General features: G+C 54.5%; 1 protein-coding gene across 4 annotated transcripts; it reads right to left on the bottom strand.

The window, feature by feature from the left end:
• Nucleotides 1-401: 401 nt before the first annotated feature.
• On the bottom strand, nt 402-15,925 carry FANCE (FA complementation group E). Of its 4 annotated transcripts, none has more exons than XM_066233580.1 (10): nt 15,490-15,925; nt 11,335-11,965; nt 10,755-10,799; nt 10,404-10,463; nt 9,964-10,110; nt 9,024-9,147; nt 8,825-8,903; nt 6,333-6,399; nt 3,264-3,389; nt 402-918 (listed from the first exon to the last, which is right to left on the bottom strand). In XM_066233580.1, the coding sequence occupies exons 1-10, from the start codon at nt 15,735-15,737 to the stop codon at nt 817-819; spliced, it is 1,629 nt and encodes a 542-aa protein (XP_066089677.1). In that variant the 5' UTR covers nt 15,738-15,925; the 3' UTR covers nt 402-816. The 4 variants fall into 4 exon arrangements, with proteins under 4 accessions (XP_066089677.1, XP_066089771.1, XP_066089868.1 ...); XM_066233674.1 differs by having other exon boundaries at nt 9,964-10,107; nt 15,490-15,924; XM_066233771.1 differs by lacking the exon at nt 10,755-10,799.
• Between the last annotated feature and the right edge of the window lie 670 nt (nt 15,926-16,595).

Genomic DNA, 16,595 nt, shown 5'->3' with positions numbered 1-16,595 from the left:
CCCACAGTATTGCACACCCTGTCCGCCCCCTCCTGTTCAGGCACCACCCTCTTCTCGGCCCACAGTAACCCCAAGAGCCCTGGAGCCCTACTCAAGCATCTCCCCAAAAGCAGCCCCCAACTCCAGACTGACTCACTCCCACCTCAAGCACCCCCCCCCCCCGGCCCCCAGTGGTCACTGCCCACACCTACTCCACAGGCACCTAATAGGGCTGGGGTGCAGGACCACACAGAACAGGAATGAAGGAACTCCAGAACTGGACCACCTTCCCCTCACAAAACATTTCACTGGGGAAAAGATGCCCCCTCACTGAGCAGGATGCAGTGCTGGGGGGGGGGGGTGAGTTGATTTTCAACAAATACCCTGAGTTCATAGGAAAGCGGGCACTGCTTCTAATGAGATATTATTGAGCCTCTCGCTTTTTATTAAATACCAGATACATTATAGAACAAACAGAGGATCATAACATACACTGGAGAACAAGAGATCTGTACTGAGCATCCAGGTCCCCCAGGGCTCCTGAAGCACCATTTGTCTGTGCTGGGTCTGCTGGGACCCTATGGGGTTTATAGGAGAGTTTCTGTCGCCGCAGCCTGAGGCAGAAGTGACAAGGAGAGAGCCGAGGTCAGCAGCCCTTGGAAATCCAGCTCATCCAAGATGGCCTCTCTGCAGCTGGAACAGGGAGGCAGTTGGAGCCTGGGAGGGCCAGGCTCAGCCTTTACCCCCAGCCCAGGGGTCCGGGCGCCGTGCGGAGGGTGGAGGTGTCCTTCAGGGAGCTGGTGAGGGAGCTGTAGAAGAGCGCCCCGCGGTGGAGGGTCAGGGGGCCAGGCGTCTCAGGGCGGCCTGCAGGGACTTCCTCAGGAAAGTGGTGTTGAGCGCCAGCGGGCTGGCCAGGCCTAGCTTCTGGGTTTCGGTGATCTAGGGAGAAGGAAGAACCGTGCCAGGACTCTAGCGGCTGGTCCCTCCCCTCCCACCTGACCACGGGCTCTGCTCAGAAAGCAGAGGAACCAGGACACACAGATGATGGAAGGAGGCGAAGACTTCCCGGGCCACCGAACCTCACTGTATCACCACGGTGAGGTGAGGTCTTCGGATTCGGGGGGGCCTGGGCCAAGTACTAACTGCCATGTCAGTAACCCTGACAGCCCAGTGCTTCCTACGTGGCAGCACCTCACAGGCATGACAACCTACGATCCTCACAACCCTCCCCGTCACAGGTGAGCAGACGGCTTCTGGTCACCCCTCTGCAGCTGCCACGGTCCTTCCGGGCCACGCTGTTTCTTTCCTGACCTGTTGCTACAACCTCCCGATAGGCCTCCACCCTGCGTCTTCATTCTCTAAGGCCCACTCCTAACAGAAGTCAGAGGTTTATTGATAAAATGCGAATCTGATCAAGCCACTCCAACTGAAGGCCCTGGGTGTGCTCCGGAGGCCTCGTACAGGAGTTCCTCCTTCCAGGTTCTGGAGGATTCCAGGGGCCTTCTGTCTGATATGTGTTCATGTATTCATTTTCCTGGGAGGAGCGATAGCTTTCACCAAACCATCAAATGGGCCTGTGACTCCCAAGAAAAGGGTAAAGAGACCACAGCCAAGAATACCAGACCTTCAAGATAAAGTCCAAGCTCCTCACCATAACCGACAGGGCCCTCCCTTCCTAAGATGCTACCATGGCCTGGCACTGTGACATTAGGCAAGTTACCTTGACCTCTCTGAGTCTGTTTCCTTATCTATAAAATGAAGCTAATGGCCCTGGCTAGTAGCTCAGTTGGCGAGAGCATCGCCCCCGAAAATGCCAAGGTTACAGGTTTGATCCCAGGTCAGGGCACGTATGGGAAGCAATCAGTGAATGCACAACTAAGTGGAACAACAAATGAGTGATTCTCTCTCTCCTTCCCTTCCTCTCTCTGTCTCTCTAAAATCAATTTTTAAAAATGAGCTAGATAAGAAAATGTAATGACATGGGGAAATGTTTACAATACAAATAAATACATGAAACGGAGCTGATACAGTTACTGTCACCTGGTGCTAACGCCTGTAAGAAACCAGCCAGTGAACGGATGTGAGGTAGGTTTAGTGCAGTGCCCGAGAGGTAGCAGGGGCTACGCAGGTACCCGCTCTTGGTGCTTCAGCTCCGAGAGGTAGCAGGGGCTACGCGAGTACCCGCTCTTGGTGCTTCAGCTCCGAGAGGTAGCAGGGGCTACGCAGGTACCCGCTCTTGGTGCTTCAGCTCCGAGAGGTAGCAGGGGCTACGCAGGTACCCGCTCTTGGTGCTTCAGCTCCGAGAGGTAGCAGGGGCTACGCAGGTACCCGCTCTTGGTGCTTCAGCTCCGAGAGGTAGCAGGGGCTACGCAGGTACCCGCTCTTGGTGCTTCAGCTCCGAGAGGTAGCAGGGGCTACGCAGGTACCCGCTCTTGGTGCTTCAGCTCCGAGAGGTAGCAGGGGCTACGCAGGTACCCGCTCTTGGTGCTTCAGCTCCGAGAGGTAGCAGGGGCTACGCAGGTACCCGCTCTTGGTGCTTCAGCTCCGAGAGGTAGCAGGGGCTATGCAAGTACCCGCTCTTGGTGCTTCAGCTCTGAGAGGTAGCAGGGGCTACGCAGGTACCTGCTCTTGGTGCTTCAGCTCCGAGAGGTAGCAGGGGCTACGCGAGTACCCGCTCTTGGTGCTTCAGCTCTGAGAGGTAGCAGGGGCTACGCAGGTACCCGCTCTTGGTGCTCCAGCTCTCCGCCCTCTCACCCTACCGAGTCCCACGTTTCTAGGGCCCAGCTACAGTGAGCTACCGCAGCCCCCTGGACGGTCACTGTTGCCTTTGCCTGGAACGTCCTTTCCTCTACCTTGGCCCTTAACTACCACTCACCTTTTACGAGGCAGGGACCCTGTCCCAATTCACAACCACAAACAAGGGCTAGTTGTCCCCTCTTCCTCTGCCACCGGAAACCCTGTGCACACCTGTCACCTGGCTCCTAGCAGATGTTACAATAATCTGTTCATCCCCTCTCCCCTCTGGCTGGCCCAGTGTTAGGGGAGAGGGTCAAGTCAAAGACAGGGAGTGTGATACAGTTACTGCTGACTCCCCACATAGCATCTGGCCCACAGCCGTGTTGGCTGGATGCGCAGACTTCTAAGGAGTCTCATTCCCTAGTCCTGGGCGTGAACTTGTGGTTTCCCCGCTAACACTCGGGGTTTTCACCCTGGCACACAGATGGACAGGTTCCTGGCCGGTTCAGAGCAGCAGGAGCAGCCCTCGTGGCCCCGTGAACACTCACACTGGCCTGATACTTGGTCATCACTGTCAGCATGAGCTTGGCATAGGCGACGGACGTGGCAGCGGCCAGCCCCTCTCTACAGAGCCTCTCCATCAGCACGCCGAACGTCTCGGGGGTCATCTCCACCTGCACACATGGGACAGGAGCACAAGAAAAGGCCCTGCATTCAATTCGCAACTCCACCGCTCCTTAACGGGGTGACCGTATGCCATCACTTAGCCAAGATAAGCCTCCGTTTCCACGTCCGGGAAATGGGACTCATAAACGCTAACTTGGAAGACTGGGGAAAGGATTAAATGAGAGAAAGCCTGGCACAGCGCTCTCAGGGAATGGTGGCTCGGGCTGCAAAGGCTCAGATTAGGATGCCTAGCCTGGCGTGGTGGCAGCAGGTACACAGGAGCGGTCCTGCCCGCAGAACAACAGCGCTTCATAGCAATCAGTTAGCGAACATTCTGTGCACCAGGCACCATTCTGAGCCCTTTACACCAGTTATCCCGTTCAAACCTCACCTAATGCTGCCCTGTGGCGGCGCAGTGGATAAAGCATCGACCTGGAGCGCTGAGGTCACCTGTTCAAAACCCCGGGCTTGCCTGGTCAAGGCCCTTACAAGAAGCTACTATGAGTTGATGCTTCCCATTTCTCCCTACCCTTTCTCTCTCACTTTCTGTCTCTAAAGTCAATAAATAGAATCTTTTTTTTAAAGAAAAAGAAGAAAGATTTTTAAGAAACACAATACCCTCCACCCCATTCTGAAGTGGCAGGTGCTATCCTCACTCCCCTCTGTAATGAGGAGCAGGCAAAGAGGTTAGGTCAGCACCTAAGTTACATACAAGTGAGGCAGAGGGTTAGGTACTGACACAGGAAAACTGCCACTGCTACCTGAATACTGTTAGGTGAATAATGCAAAATACAGAGCACCGAGCTTGGTGTTACCATCTTATATCAAAAGCAAAGCACATTTAAACATGTGTCTTTGTCGATACAAAGCATCTCTGGGAGGTTCCCCTGAAACTAGCAGCTGTTCACCCAGGGGGGCAGAATCTGGGTGACTGGGGGACATTTTTCACTATTTCTTTCTTTCTTTTTATTTTATTTTAATTTTTTGAATTTTATTTATTCATTTTTAGAGGAGAGAGAGGGAGAGAGACAGAGAGAGAGAAGGGGGGAGAAGCTGGAAGCATCAACTCCCCTATGTGCCTTGACCAGGCAAGCCCAGGGTTTCGAACCGGCAACCTCAGCATTTCCAGGTCGACGCTTTATCCACTGCACCACAACAGGTCAGGCTCTTTCTTTTTTTTAATGAGGGTGGGGGGACAGACAGACAGGAAGGGAGAGAGGTGAGAAGCATCACCTCACAGCTGTGGTACCTTAGTTGACTGCTTTCTCATATGTGCCTTGACCAGGGGGCTCCAGCTGAGCCAGTGACCCCTTGCTCAAGCCAGTGACCTTGGGCTCAAGCCAATGACCTTGGACTCAAGCCAGTGACCATGGGGTCATGTCTATGATCCCACGCTCAAGCTAGTGACCTCGGGATTTCGAACTTGGGTCCTCAGTGTCCCGGGCCAATGCTCTATCCACTGTGCCACCATCTAGTCAGGCAAACTTTTTCTTTCTTTCCTTTTTTTTAATGTTCATTTTGGCCTGATCTGTGATGACCCGGTAAATGAAGCCTGAACCTAGAATGCTGAGGTTGCTGGTTCAAAACCCAAGGTTTGCCTGGTCAAGGCACATATGGGAGTTGATACTTCTTGCTCCTCCCGCCCTCTCTCTCTCTCTCTCTTGTCTCTCTGAAAAATAAATAAAACCTAGCCTGACCAGGTGGTGGCGCAGTGGATAGAGCGTCGGACTGGGATGCAGAGGACCCAGGTTCGAGACCCTGAGGTCGCCAGCTTGAGCGCGGGCTCATCTGGTTTGAGCAAAATCCCACCAGCTTGAACCCAAGGTTGCTGGCTCCAGCAAGGGGTTACTCGGTCTGCTGAAGGCCCACGGTCAAGGCACATATGAGAAAGCAATCAATGAACAACTAAGGTGTTGCAACACGCAATGAAAAACTAATGATTGATGCTTCTCATCTCTCTCTGTTCCTGTCTGTCTGTCCCTGTCTATCCCTCTCTCTGACTCCCCCTCTGTCTCTGTAAAAAATAAATGGAAGGAAGGGAGGGAGGGAGGGAGGGAGGGAGGGAGGGAGGGAGGGAGGGAGGAAAGAAAATTTCTTTCTTAAAAAAAAAATAGCCCTGGCCGGTTGGCTCAGTGGTAAAGCGTCGGCCTGGCGTGCAGGAGTCCCGGGTTTGATTCCCGGCCAGGGCACACAGGAGAGGCGCCCATCTGCTTCTCCACCCCTCCCCCTCTCCTTCCTCTCTGTCTCTCTCTTCTCCTCCCACAGCCAAGGCTCCACTGGAGCAAAGTTGGCCCGGGGGCTGAGGATGGTTCTGTGGCCTCTACCTCAGGTGCTAGAATGGATCTGGTTGCAACAGAGCAATGCCTCAGATGGGCAGAGCATCGCCCCCTGGTGGGCATGCCGGGTGGATCCCGGTTGGGCGCATGGGGGAGTCTGTCTGACTGCCTCCCCGTTTCCAACTTAAGAAAAATACAAAAAAAAAAACAACCCTAAAAAAAGTTTATTTTATTGATTTTAGAGAGAGGAAGGGAGAGGGCGAGAGAGAGAGACAGGAACATCAACCCATTCCTGTATGTGGCCCTGACGGGGGATTGAACTGGCAACCTCTGTGCAGCGGAACAATGCTCTAACCAACAGAGCTATCAGGCTATTTCTTTTTTGAGCTTCCAAAATTGTGAACATATAAATTTATAACCTCCTGAAAAATAAAATGAAATTTATGCACACACCACAGAAAGTCCCTGCCCAAGGACAGAGCCAGTGAGAGGCAGAGAAGGGATTTACCACACAGCCCGCTCTGCGCTGCCAGCCTGATGCCCCGGGACCCTCCCGCTGCCACAGGCACCCTGCTGTAGGGCAGTGATCACCAAGGGACTGGAAGCCCAGGCGCCCACGCCCGTCCACAGCTCCGCAGCACTGTTTTGTCCCTGCTCCCTGAGGGAGCCCCGTACCTGTCGCTCCAGGAGTGACTGCAACACCGAGAATGTCTGCTCCTTCCAGGGCAGCTCCAGGATCTGCCTGCAAAGCACAGGCGCCGGGGTCAGGCCTGGCCTCCCACCCCAGCCTGGGTCTCTACTGCTCCTTCCCCAAGGCAGGGACAGGCTGGGGACAGCCGGGATCCCCAGCTAGCAGAGGAAGGGGTCAGAGCCCCCTGCTGCAGCAGCGCCCACACTTGGTGCCGGCCGGCCACAACCCAAGACCCCGGGAGCTGACGATAAGGAGCTGGCAGTGGGATGTACAAAAGGTGCGGGCAACCGGGGAACAGGACGGTGGATGGGATGACCCACGTGAGGCTTCCCGAAGGCGAGTCCTCCCTGCGGGGCCCAATGCACTGGGCGGCCCGCGCCAGCGGGCTTCCTGTTCTACCGCGGCCCTGGGCTTGTCTGGAAAGGCAGCATGTCACACGGACAGTGTGGCCTCTCGGGTGCGGACCTGGATTTGATCCCCGGCTTTGTCTCACGTGCTCGCTGCGTGAACTCTGGCCACGCCCCTCACCCTGTCTGAGCGTCAGTCTACCGTCTCTATGGTGGCAGCAGGTGCGCGAAGACTAACTGAGATAATGACTCTAAAGCACAGACAGTGCTGCCTGACCTGTGGTGGCGCAGTGGACAGAGTGTCCACCTGGAACGCTGAGGTCGCCGGTTTGAAACCCTGGGCATGCCTGGTCAAGGCACATACAGCAATCAATCAGTGAACAACTAAAGTGAAGCAACTATGAGTTGATACTTCTCATTCTCCCCCACTCTCTTCTCTCTGTAGAATCACTCAGTAAAATCTCTAATGAATAAATAAATAAACAAAGCACAGACGGGGTTTGCTATGTAGTGGCTGATAGTCTTCAAGACTGTCCCCTTTTTATTTTAGACTTAGCATTCTACAGTGCATGTTGGTGTCCAATGGGGTCTTACCTACTCGTTATTCCTGCATGTCTGTGTCCTGATTCCCCAGTTTTAATATCAATTTAATAACAATTTCTGAGTATTCACTAAGTGCCAAATACTATACTGCAGTCTTTACATGGATTATTGCATTTACTATCTGGAGAAGTCCTACAGAACGCATATTATCCCCTTCTTTCACATGAAGAAGCTCTGTGGGGCTCAGAGATATGAAATAACCTGTCTGAATTACTCATTTTAAAAAAGGACAAGGTTGGCCCTGGCCGATTGGCTCAGTGGTAGAGTGTCGGCCTGGCGCACAGAAGTCCCAGGTTCGATTCCCGGCCAGGGCACACAGGAGAAGCGCCCATCTGCTTCTCCACCCCTCCCCCTCTCCTTCCTCTCTGTCTCTCTCTTCTGCTCCTGCAGTGGAGGCTCCACTGGAGCAAAGATGGCCTGGGTGCTGGGGATGGCTCCTCAGCCTCTGCCCCAGGCACTAGAGTGGCTCTGGTCGCAACAGAGCGACGCCCCGGAGGGGCAGAGCATTGCCCCCTGGTGGGCAGAGTGTCACCCCCTGGTGGGCGTGCCAGGTGGATCCCGGTCGGGCGCATGCAGGAGTCTGACTGTCTCTCCCTGTTTCCGGCTTCAGAAAAATACAGAAAAAAAAAAAAAAAAGGACAAGGTTGAGATCTGAAACCATGTCTGACTACAGAGCCACTGCTCTCAACCACAGTGCCAATTTCTTTCTTTTTCAAAAAAATTATTGATTTTAGAGAGAGGGGAAGGGAGAGAGACAGAAACATTGATCTGTTTCTTTACGTGCCCTGACTAGGGACTGAACCAGCAACCTCAGCATATCAGGACAATGCTCTAACCCACGGGGAGTCCACCTTTTTATTCCTACCGCCCACTTCTGTATCTCTGTTAGAAGTAAAATTTTCTAATCGCCCACCGGTTCCACAGTAATGGTGATTTATAAAGTAAGAAAGTCACTTTACTTTATAAAATTTATAAAGCAGAGTTACAGCAAGTTAAAGCATATAATAATAATTACTAACCAAGTACTTTATGTCGGATTTTCGCTAAGTTTGGCAGAATAAATCTTTATAAAACAACTTACTATAGTTAAATCTATCTTTTTATTTATACTTTGGTTGCTCCGCTACCGCCCACCATGAAAGCTAGAACGCCCCCTAGTGGGCGGTAGGGACCAGGTTGACTACCACTGCTCTAACCAATGGAGCTATTCGACCAGGGCAACACAGTGCCAGTTTCCAACTACGCTGTGAACTCCTCAAGAGCTGGGACCCCCAACCTCATCTCAGCATTCCACAAGGCACCTGGCATGAAAGACTGACAGCCCGGGCTTGGGAAGTGGGCACAGAACAGCAACTTGCACGGGCCCACATGGGAAGGCAAAAGCCAGGTTCAACAACAGCGAGAGGGGGCACCTCCTGTGTTTTGGGCACAGGGTCTGATGCCCAGTTGGCTCCCACTCCACAACGCCAGGAACAGACTTGGCCCGAGGGAGCACGTGGGAGGGGCATGGCGGCGGATACACTCACCCCAGCACGTGGACCTGCCTGTCTGGCTCCAGGGCCTCGTCCTCCACCAGGCAACACAGTAGCTCTGTTTGAGCTGGACCTGGGTAGGGACAGAGCGCTCGGTCCGTTACAGGGGCCTCGTCCGAGAAGTAACAGGTTTACACTCGCTGGACACCCAGCTCCTGCCAGGGCCACCCGTGGAGGCTGGTTTCTGACTCACCTGCTTCTGGGGCCTGGAGCACAGGGCCAAGGAGAGCTCTGCAGACGGGGTAGGTGTACTTGGCACAGAAGGAAGTCAGGGAAGTTGTCAGCAGGCGAGAGGCTGAGGAAGTCAGGGACAGAATCTACAGCCAACAGGGAGGAAGATACTATTTATTTTATTTATTTTTTATTTTTTGTAGTTTTCTGAAGTGAGAAGCGAGGAGGCAGAGAGACTCATGCATGCGCCCGACCGGGATCCACCCAGCATGCTCACTAGGGGGCGATACTCTGCCCATCTGGAGTGTTGCTCCGTTATAACCGGAGCCATTCTAGCACCTGAGGTGGAGGCCATGGAGCCATCCTCAGCACCCAGGTCAACTTTGCTCCAAGGGAGCCTTGGCTGCAGGAAGGGAAGAGAGAGATAGAGAGAAAGGAGAAGAAGAAGGGTAGAGAAGCAGATGGTTGCTTCTCCTGTGTGCCCTGGCCTGGAATCGAACCCGGGACTTCCACATGCTAAGCCGACGCTCTACCACTGAGCCAGCCGGCCAGGGCCAAGGAAAATACTATTTAATCCGTTTCCTCTTCTCTTCACTAAGTGCTGACTAGACACATATTTCAGATGGTGGTATGTGTTACAGAGGGAAAGAAAAGTTCTTTCATGGAGGACTATATGGACCCGCCCACTGGAAGAAGCACTTAGCTCCCTTCCCCAGTTCCCAAATCCTTCTGAAGGTCTGAGGTTCAAGGAGGAACGAGGGGCCATGTGGGTAGATGGCCTGGGGTCCATGCCCTTCCCTTGCCCCAGGCTGCCTGGGCGGGCCAGATGCCCGCAAGGCTGGGGACAGCCTCCCGCAAGCACCACCCTTCTGAGCGCTCAGACCCTCTCCCTCAGTGTACCCGGCCGTCCCAGCGTGCCTCGCCGGGCCTGCCCGCCCGAGTGCGCCCCCGGATGTGCCTACCCGTCCAAGAAAGAGGCTCCTGGCCAGCACAGTGGCGTTGCCGAGGCTGAGAGCTGGTGAAAGGGACAGCAGCCAGGTACAGAGCCGCAGGAGACCTGTGTCCGAGAGCTGGGGCAGCTGCAGCTGGGCACAGAGCAGGGCCACCTGCTGAGCAGGAAGGGGGACAGAGGGACACACACTCTGTCTCTGCTAGGCTCTCAGCCCAACCGGGCCGCCGAGGGGGAGGGCAAGGACACTGCAGGGTAAAGTGAGGCTGGGCGGGCTTCCCTACGGGCTGTGGGAGAGGACTAAGAAACCTCTCAGGATGAGCCCTGCCTGAGACCAAACAACCCAACAAGCTCCCGCCCGAGAAACGCCACTGGAGACAGGGAGGCGGAGTGGAACGGAGAGGGCAGGGAGAGGGGTGTGCGCTCAGGGCCAGGCAGTCGTTCTGGACTCACCTGGCCGGGGCTGCATTCATGGAGAAGCTGCAGCTCAGCTGGCGGGGCACCCTCCAACCCCTGGGGAGGCAAACCCGGGTTAGGGCTGGCAGAGTGCCCAGGGACCAGTCACTGAGGTCACCCCTTCGACTACAGTGGGTGGCTGAGGACCCCGGAGGTGTTACCAGAGGGGAGGGACTCATTTGGGATGAGATGAGATATCTGTACTTCGGGCAAGAACTGCGCAGCAGCGACTGTCCTCAGATCTTCACTCCACACCCCCCTTCAGCCACCCACCACCCAGCTGGGGCCTCCCTGCACTGGGGCCGCCTGGGCACAGCCGAGGTCCGGGGAGATGGAAGGGCCAGTCACCTCCCCGAAGGTCGTGAGCAGCTGCTGCAGCCTGGGCACCTGGGCCTGCGGAGGAGAGCCCGGTCACTGCCCAGTCCCGCCCGCTCCGCCGGCCCCCAGCCCAGTCCCGGCTCCCTCTCCTGAGAAGGCCTGTCGTCGGTGGGAGCTGGCAGGCAAGGATGATTCAAGAGTGCCAAGAATATAAACCCTGAAAAGAGCTTACGAACTCAAACTAGACAGGGGCCGTGCAAATCCAGCTGTCTCGACTGCTCTTCTCCGCACCCACCCTAACGGGGCAGCCCCAGGTCGTGAGCGGGGTGCCGGCTTTAACCCTGGCTCCCACAGAACGGGGGCTCCCGAGCCTCTCCTCTTGACTGGTACCCTTTAGCCTCATGGGACAGATCATTAGGGCCAGGGTTTCCGACTTCCCTTCAGCAGAGTCTGTAGAGCAGAGACCACATTCCTTCAGCCCCACCCTCCTGTCCCCTGCTCCACGGCCTCCAGTTATCTTAGCAGGGGCAGTGTCCCAACCGGCTTCTGCCCTGGACAAAGCCCCCCACTCCTGCAGGCCCACTCTACACCCGCCTCCTCGTCCTGGTACCTGGACAGCTTCGGGCAGCTCCAGACTCGCGGCGGCTCCCTTGGCATCCTGCGGCCTCTGACCCGCCTCACTGGGCTCGGCCCCCACAGCCGGCTGGGTCTTCGTGGGAGAAGCGCCTCCTCCGTCTGCCAAGGTTTCCAAAGGTTCGCGTTTGGCCCTGTCTTCCTCGTGACTTCCCTCTTCTTCCCTTTCCAAACAACGGAACCTTTTGGGGGCCCTCTCCCCCTCGGGACTGGGAGGCTCTTCCTCGGACTCCTTTCGACGTTTCCCGGGCCGCTGGGGGTCCTTGGCCTCCTCGTCCTCCTCCTCCTCCTCCTCTTCAGGGTCTGGAGACGAGGTCGCCGGGAAGCGCCTGCCCCCGGGGCCCAGCTGCTTACACAGGTCCCGCAGCTGTCTCCGGCACCTGCCAGACAGCGGGGATGCTCCCCGCGCGGGCGCCTCACCGCCCAGGTCCCTCCGCAGCAGCTCTCCCAGGGCCCGGAGCCAGGCGTCAGGCTCAGGGCTCCGATCCTGCCGGGCGACCTGCAGCAGAGGGAGCAGCCGGTCTTCAGGCAGCGACGGCCTAACGGCCATCAACAGGGACATCAGGTTCCGCCGGCACACCCGGGGCAACAGCAGCAGCAGTGGCTTCCTGGGTGGCAGAGAGGGGAGAGGGGCAAGCGGTTAAGAGACTTGCTAGAGTCATTCAGCAAGTGTTCACTGGGCATCTAGCCTACCCTGGGCCCTGCTTTGACATTTCCTAAGTCAGCTGAAAAATTCTTGTCGGGACTACTCGATAATAGGCCCACACTTTTTTCTTTACATAAAAAAAGTAAGAAAAAAAAAAGTGACCCTGACAGGGTAGCTCAGTTGATTACAGCATCTTCCTGACAGGCCGAGGTTGTGGGTTCAACCCCCGGTCAGGGAAAATACAAGAGACAAAGCAATGACGGCACGGGTAGCAAATAAGTCAGTGTTTCTCTCTGTGTCTCTCTCCCTTCCTCTGTCTCTAAAAATCAATCAATAAATATAAAAAACCTGAGCAGGCGGTGGCTCAGTGGATAGAGCGTCGGACTGGGATGTGGAGGACCCAGGTTCGAGACCCCGAGGTCACCAGCTTGAGCGTGGGCTCATCTGGTTTGAGCAAAGCTCACCAGCTTGGACCCAAGGTCACTGGCTCGAGCAAGGGGTCACTCAGTCTGCTGAAGGCCTGCGGTCAAGGCACATATGAGAAAGCAATCAATGAACAACTAAGGTGTTGCAACGAAAAACTGATGATTGATGCTTCTCATTTCTCTCCGTTCCTGTCTCTGTAAAAAAAATAAAATAAATACATAAATAAACATAAAAAAAATAAGTCCTTTCCCAAACTTTACAAAAAGATACTCCCAGATGCTGTGCAAGGCTGTCTGTGGCCCAGTGCTCCGCTTGGCACTGCCCTGGAACTCAGGGGTGCCATCTGTCAGCTCTGATGCTCCCTTCACCAGAATGAGCTCCCCAGAGCCAGAGGCCGTGTCTCCTTCCTGAGCCCCCGCGCCCAGCACGGCACCAGTCCCCAGCGGGCACCTGGTGCACATTTGCTGAATGAACTGACTCTGAGAATAAGTGTCAGATACCAGCAGGGCTTCCGTGGACAAAGCGTTATAGCTGTCTGTAAGGTGGTGAGGGCACAAGTCCAGCTGCTGTGTGACCTGAGGCTTGCTGGTGCCAGCTAGTCACGGTGCAGCCTGCCCACCACCCAGCCTGCTGCGGCTCCTCTCTGTACACAGCTGGGCAGAGCTGTTCAACACCACACACAGGTCTGGGGATACATGTGAGGGGGAAAAAAAACCCCAAATTTTCTTTGTGAAAAACACTGAAAGAGAAAACTAGAATAAAAGTTAAAAAGATTTAAACTGGAGACAGGGTTCAGGCATCAGGTAAAATTCCCTTGGTTTTGCCTTTCTTTTTGTGCAGGTTTCAGACTCATCCTAACAAATATCAACATATGCCAGGACTCAGAAATGCACACCGCTTCATCCCAGAAGGGATCTTCTTTACTTAAGCAATATTTTTAAATGCTTATTTATCGATTTTAGCGGAGAGGAAGGGAGAGAGAGAGAGAGAGAGAGAGAGAGAGAGAGGAACATCGATCTGTTCCTGTATGTGCCCTCATCAGGGACTGAACCAGCAACCTCTGTGCTTTGGGATGATGCTCTAACCAACTAAGCAATCCGGCCAGGACCTACTTAAACATTTTAAAAATAAAGAGAAGTCCTGCCTGACCAGGCAGTGGCGCAGTGGATAGAGCGTCGGACTGGGATGCAGAAGGACCCAGGTTCGAGACCCCGAGGTCGCCAGCTTGAGCGCGGGCTCATCTGGTTTGAGCAAAGCTCACCAGCTTGGACCCAAGATCGCTGGCTCCAGCAAGGGGTTACTCGGTCTGCTGAAGGCCCGCAGTCAAGGTACATATGAGAAAGCAATCAATGAACTAAGGAGTCCCAATGAAAAACTAATGATTGATGCTTCTCATCTCTCTCCGTTCCTGTCTGTCTGTCCCTATCTATCCCTCTCTCTGACTCTGTCTCTGTAAAAAAAAAAAAAAAAAAAAAGTCCTCAATTCATTCTTAAAAAAAAAAAAAAAGTTTGAGGTGGATATTTGGGAGTAGAGAGGTGGGCTTTTAGCTTTTTTGTGTGCATGGTCACCCTTACTGGAGTTAAGTGTTAAATGTAGAAAAAGAAGACATAGAATTACAAAAGAATGATACTGAAGTACAAGTTCTATCCAGGGCCTTACGTTAAGATCCCCTCCCCTAGACTAAACCAGATATCTGGAAAATATTTCTATAGCCTCCAATTTGGGGGTTTTGAAAGTTCTCCTGACCCATCACTTGGGAGTATGAAAAGAAAATATAAAAATACAACAACTTCTGTTTCTACCTATCTAAAACATAAGAAATTAAGTATTATGAATTTTTAATATATGATTGGCCCTCCATATTCCAGTCTCTAGCCTAATTCAGAGGTAGGGGTTTCCAAGAGTGGAAGGCCGGATCTTCGGATGCCTAGGGGATGCAGGTGGCACCTTACTCACTTTTTTTTTTTTTTTACTTTCTGGGTATTTTAGTTAAATATGATAGTTAATTGTATTTATGGATACAGGATTATCTTTTTTTAAGAAAACCAGAACCCGGCCCTGGCCGGTTGGCTCAGCGGTAGAGCATCGGCCTAGCGTGCGGAGGACCCGGGTTCGATTCCCGGCCAGGGCACACAGGAGAAGCGCCCATTTGCTTCTCCACCCCCACCCCCTCCTTCCTCTCTGTCTCTCTCTTCCCCTCCCGCAGCCAAGGCTCCATTGGAGCAAAGATGGCCCGGGCGCTGGGGATGGCTCTGTGGCCTCTGCCTCAGGCGCTAGAGTGGCTCTGTTTGCAACATGGCGACGCCCCGGAGGGGCAGAGCGTCGCCCCATGGTGGGCGTGCCGGGTGGATCCCGGTTGGGCGCATGCGGGAGTCTGTCTGACTGTCTCTCCCTGTTTCCAGCTTCAGAAAAATGCAAAAAAAAAAAAAAAAAAGAAAACCAGAACCCTTACAAAATGACTTTATAAGGACGCCTGAAAAATAACAACTGAATACCAATAAGGAAACACAACCAAACAAACGAGAAAAGGTTAGGGCCAGCACTTCAGCTCCTAGTAGGAACTGCCAGCCTCATGAAGTGGTTAAAAAACTAATAATAATAATAAATAAATAAGTGCACATGGACCCAAAGACTAGAAATGATCACGAAAGTGATCTTGCCCTGAAACGTATGTCATACTTTGAAAACTGATAATACAAAGCAACCGCCACCAGAAGTTTGTCATTTATCTCATTTTAAATGTCCATTTCTGTACTTTATAATGCACGTATTTTAACACGCGTGTAACATCGTGCATACGTATGCCTATACTGCAGGTACGAGCTCGGTTTTTTTCCGGAGATGGACTATGTGCGATTAAAATCGACTAGAGCCCAGTGACTTATAATCGCTCATTTACACCCTGCCGGGGGCACGCCTCACGTGCAGGCCGGCACACAGGGTCTCCATGCGGTGCCGCAGGGTGCCCGGCAGGGGAGGCGCGGCCCCGGCCCCCCGCGCCGGGCTGGGAAGGGTGACACGCGCGCCCAACGCCCCGCCGGCGGCCGCGGCCGACTCACAGCTGCAGCCGGCAGTCCGGGCCCTCCGCGACGGGCTCCTCCCGGCACAGCGCCTCCAGGAGGTAGCCCCAGGCGAAGGGCTCCCCGCCACGGCGACCCAGGGTCCGCAGCACCCCCAGGCCGCGCCGCGCGCCGTCCGGCCCCTCCTGCAGCGCCTGCAGCAGGAGGCGGGCGGGGGCCTCCAGCGGAGCCCAGGGCGCCGCTTCCGCGCGCTCAGTCGAAGCGGACGCCGCCTCCGGGGCTGCCATGCCCGGGGCCTGCGTGTCACCCGCGCTCCGTGTCGAGCCTTAGCTCCCACGCCTGAAGAAAGGGAGAGGGACTCCAGCCTTCGCCCGGGCGCCACGGCGGGAACCCGCCCACATTCCCTCCTCAGTGTCCAAAGTGCGTCGGAACGCACGGTACCCCGGGAGACGCGTGCGCTGGGAAAGGGAAGGAAGCTAGAGGCCAGGTGGGGCAGGGCGGGGTCTGGGGGGGTGGGCCGGAAGAGGCGGGGCCATCCGGAGCGAGGGCAGCGGGAAGACCAATCGGGTGGGTCCTCTGGAAGGGGCGGGACCAAAGCGAACGGAGTTTGTTTCTGGGAGGGGTCATCCCAGAGCTAGCCGGACGGGGCGGGGCTTGATGGAGGGGCGGATCTTTCGCCTGCTGTACTCTAGCTTTCCTCCACTGCTGTCTGTAGTAGGACAGGGGTGCTGAATGGATGTCAGGAATCCTGTTGTACTTCAGAAGCCAACCATCGTTTTTTGCTTTAAAGATATTTATTTATTAATTTGAAAGAGAGAGAAAGAGAAGGGGGCAGGAGCGGGAAGCATCAACTCAGTAGTTGCTTCTCCTATGTGCATTGATCGGGCAAGCCCAGGGTTTTGAACCAGCAACTTAAGCATTGAGGTCAACGCTTTATCGACTGCACCACCACAGGTCCGGCAAACCATCATTTAATTTTAGCTGACGCCCATATTGCTTGTAGACCGTGGGCTTTGATAGGATTTGATCACAGTTCACCACCCGGCGATAACGTCACCTGTTTCACGGGGCCATCAACTGCTATCATTCGGGTTTCAATCGTCTCCAGACATATTTGATGTACAAATATCCCTGAGAATGGGGTC

The sequence above is a fragment of the Saccopteryx bilineata genome, chromosome 1 (genome assembly GCF_036850765.1).
Source record: "Saccopteryx bilineata isolate mSacBil1 chromosome 1, mSacBil1_pri_phased_curated, whole genome shotgun sequence".
Classification (NCBI taxonomy): domain Eukaryota; kingdom Metazoa; phylum Chordata; class Mammalia; order Chiroptera; family Emballonuridae; genus Saccopteryx; species Saccopteryx bilineata.
Note: the sequence above shows the minus strand (reverse complement) of the source record. Positions and strands in the feature narration are given on the sequence as shown.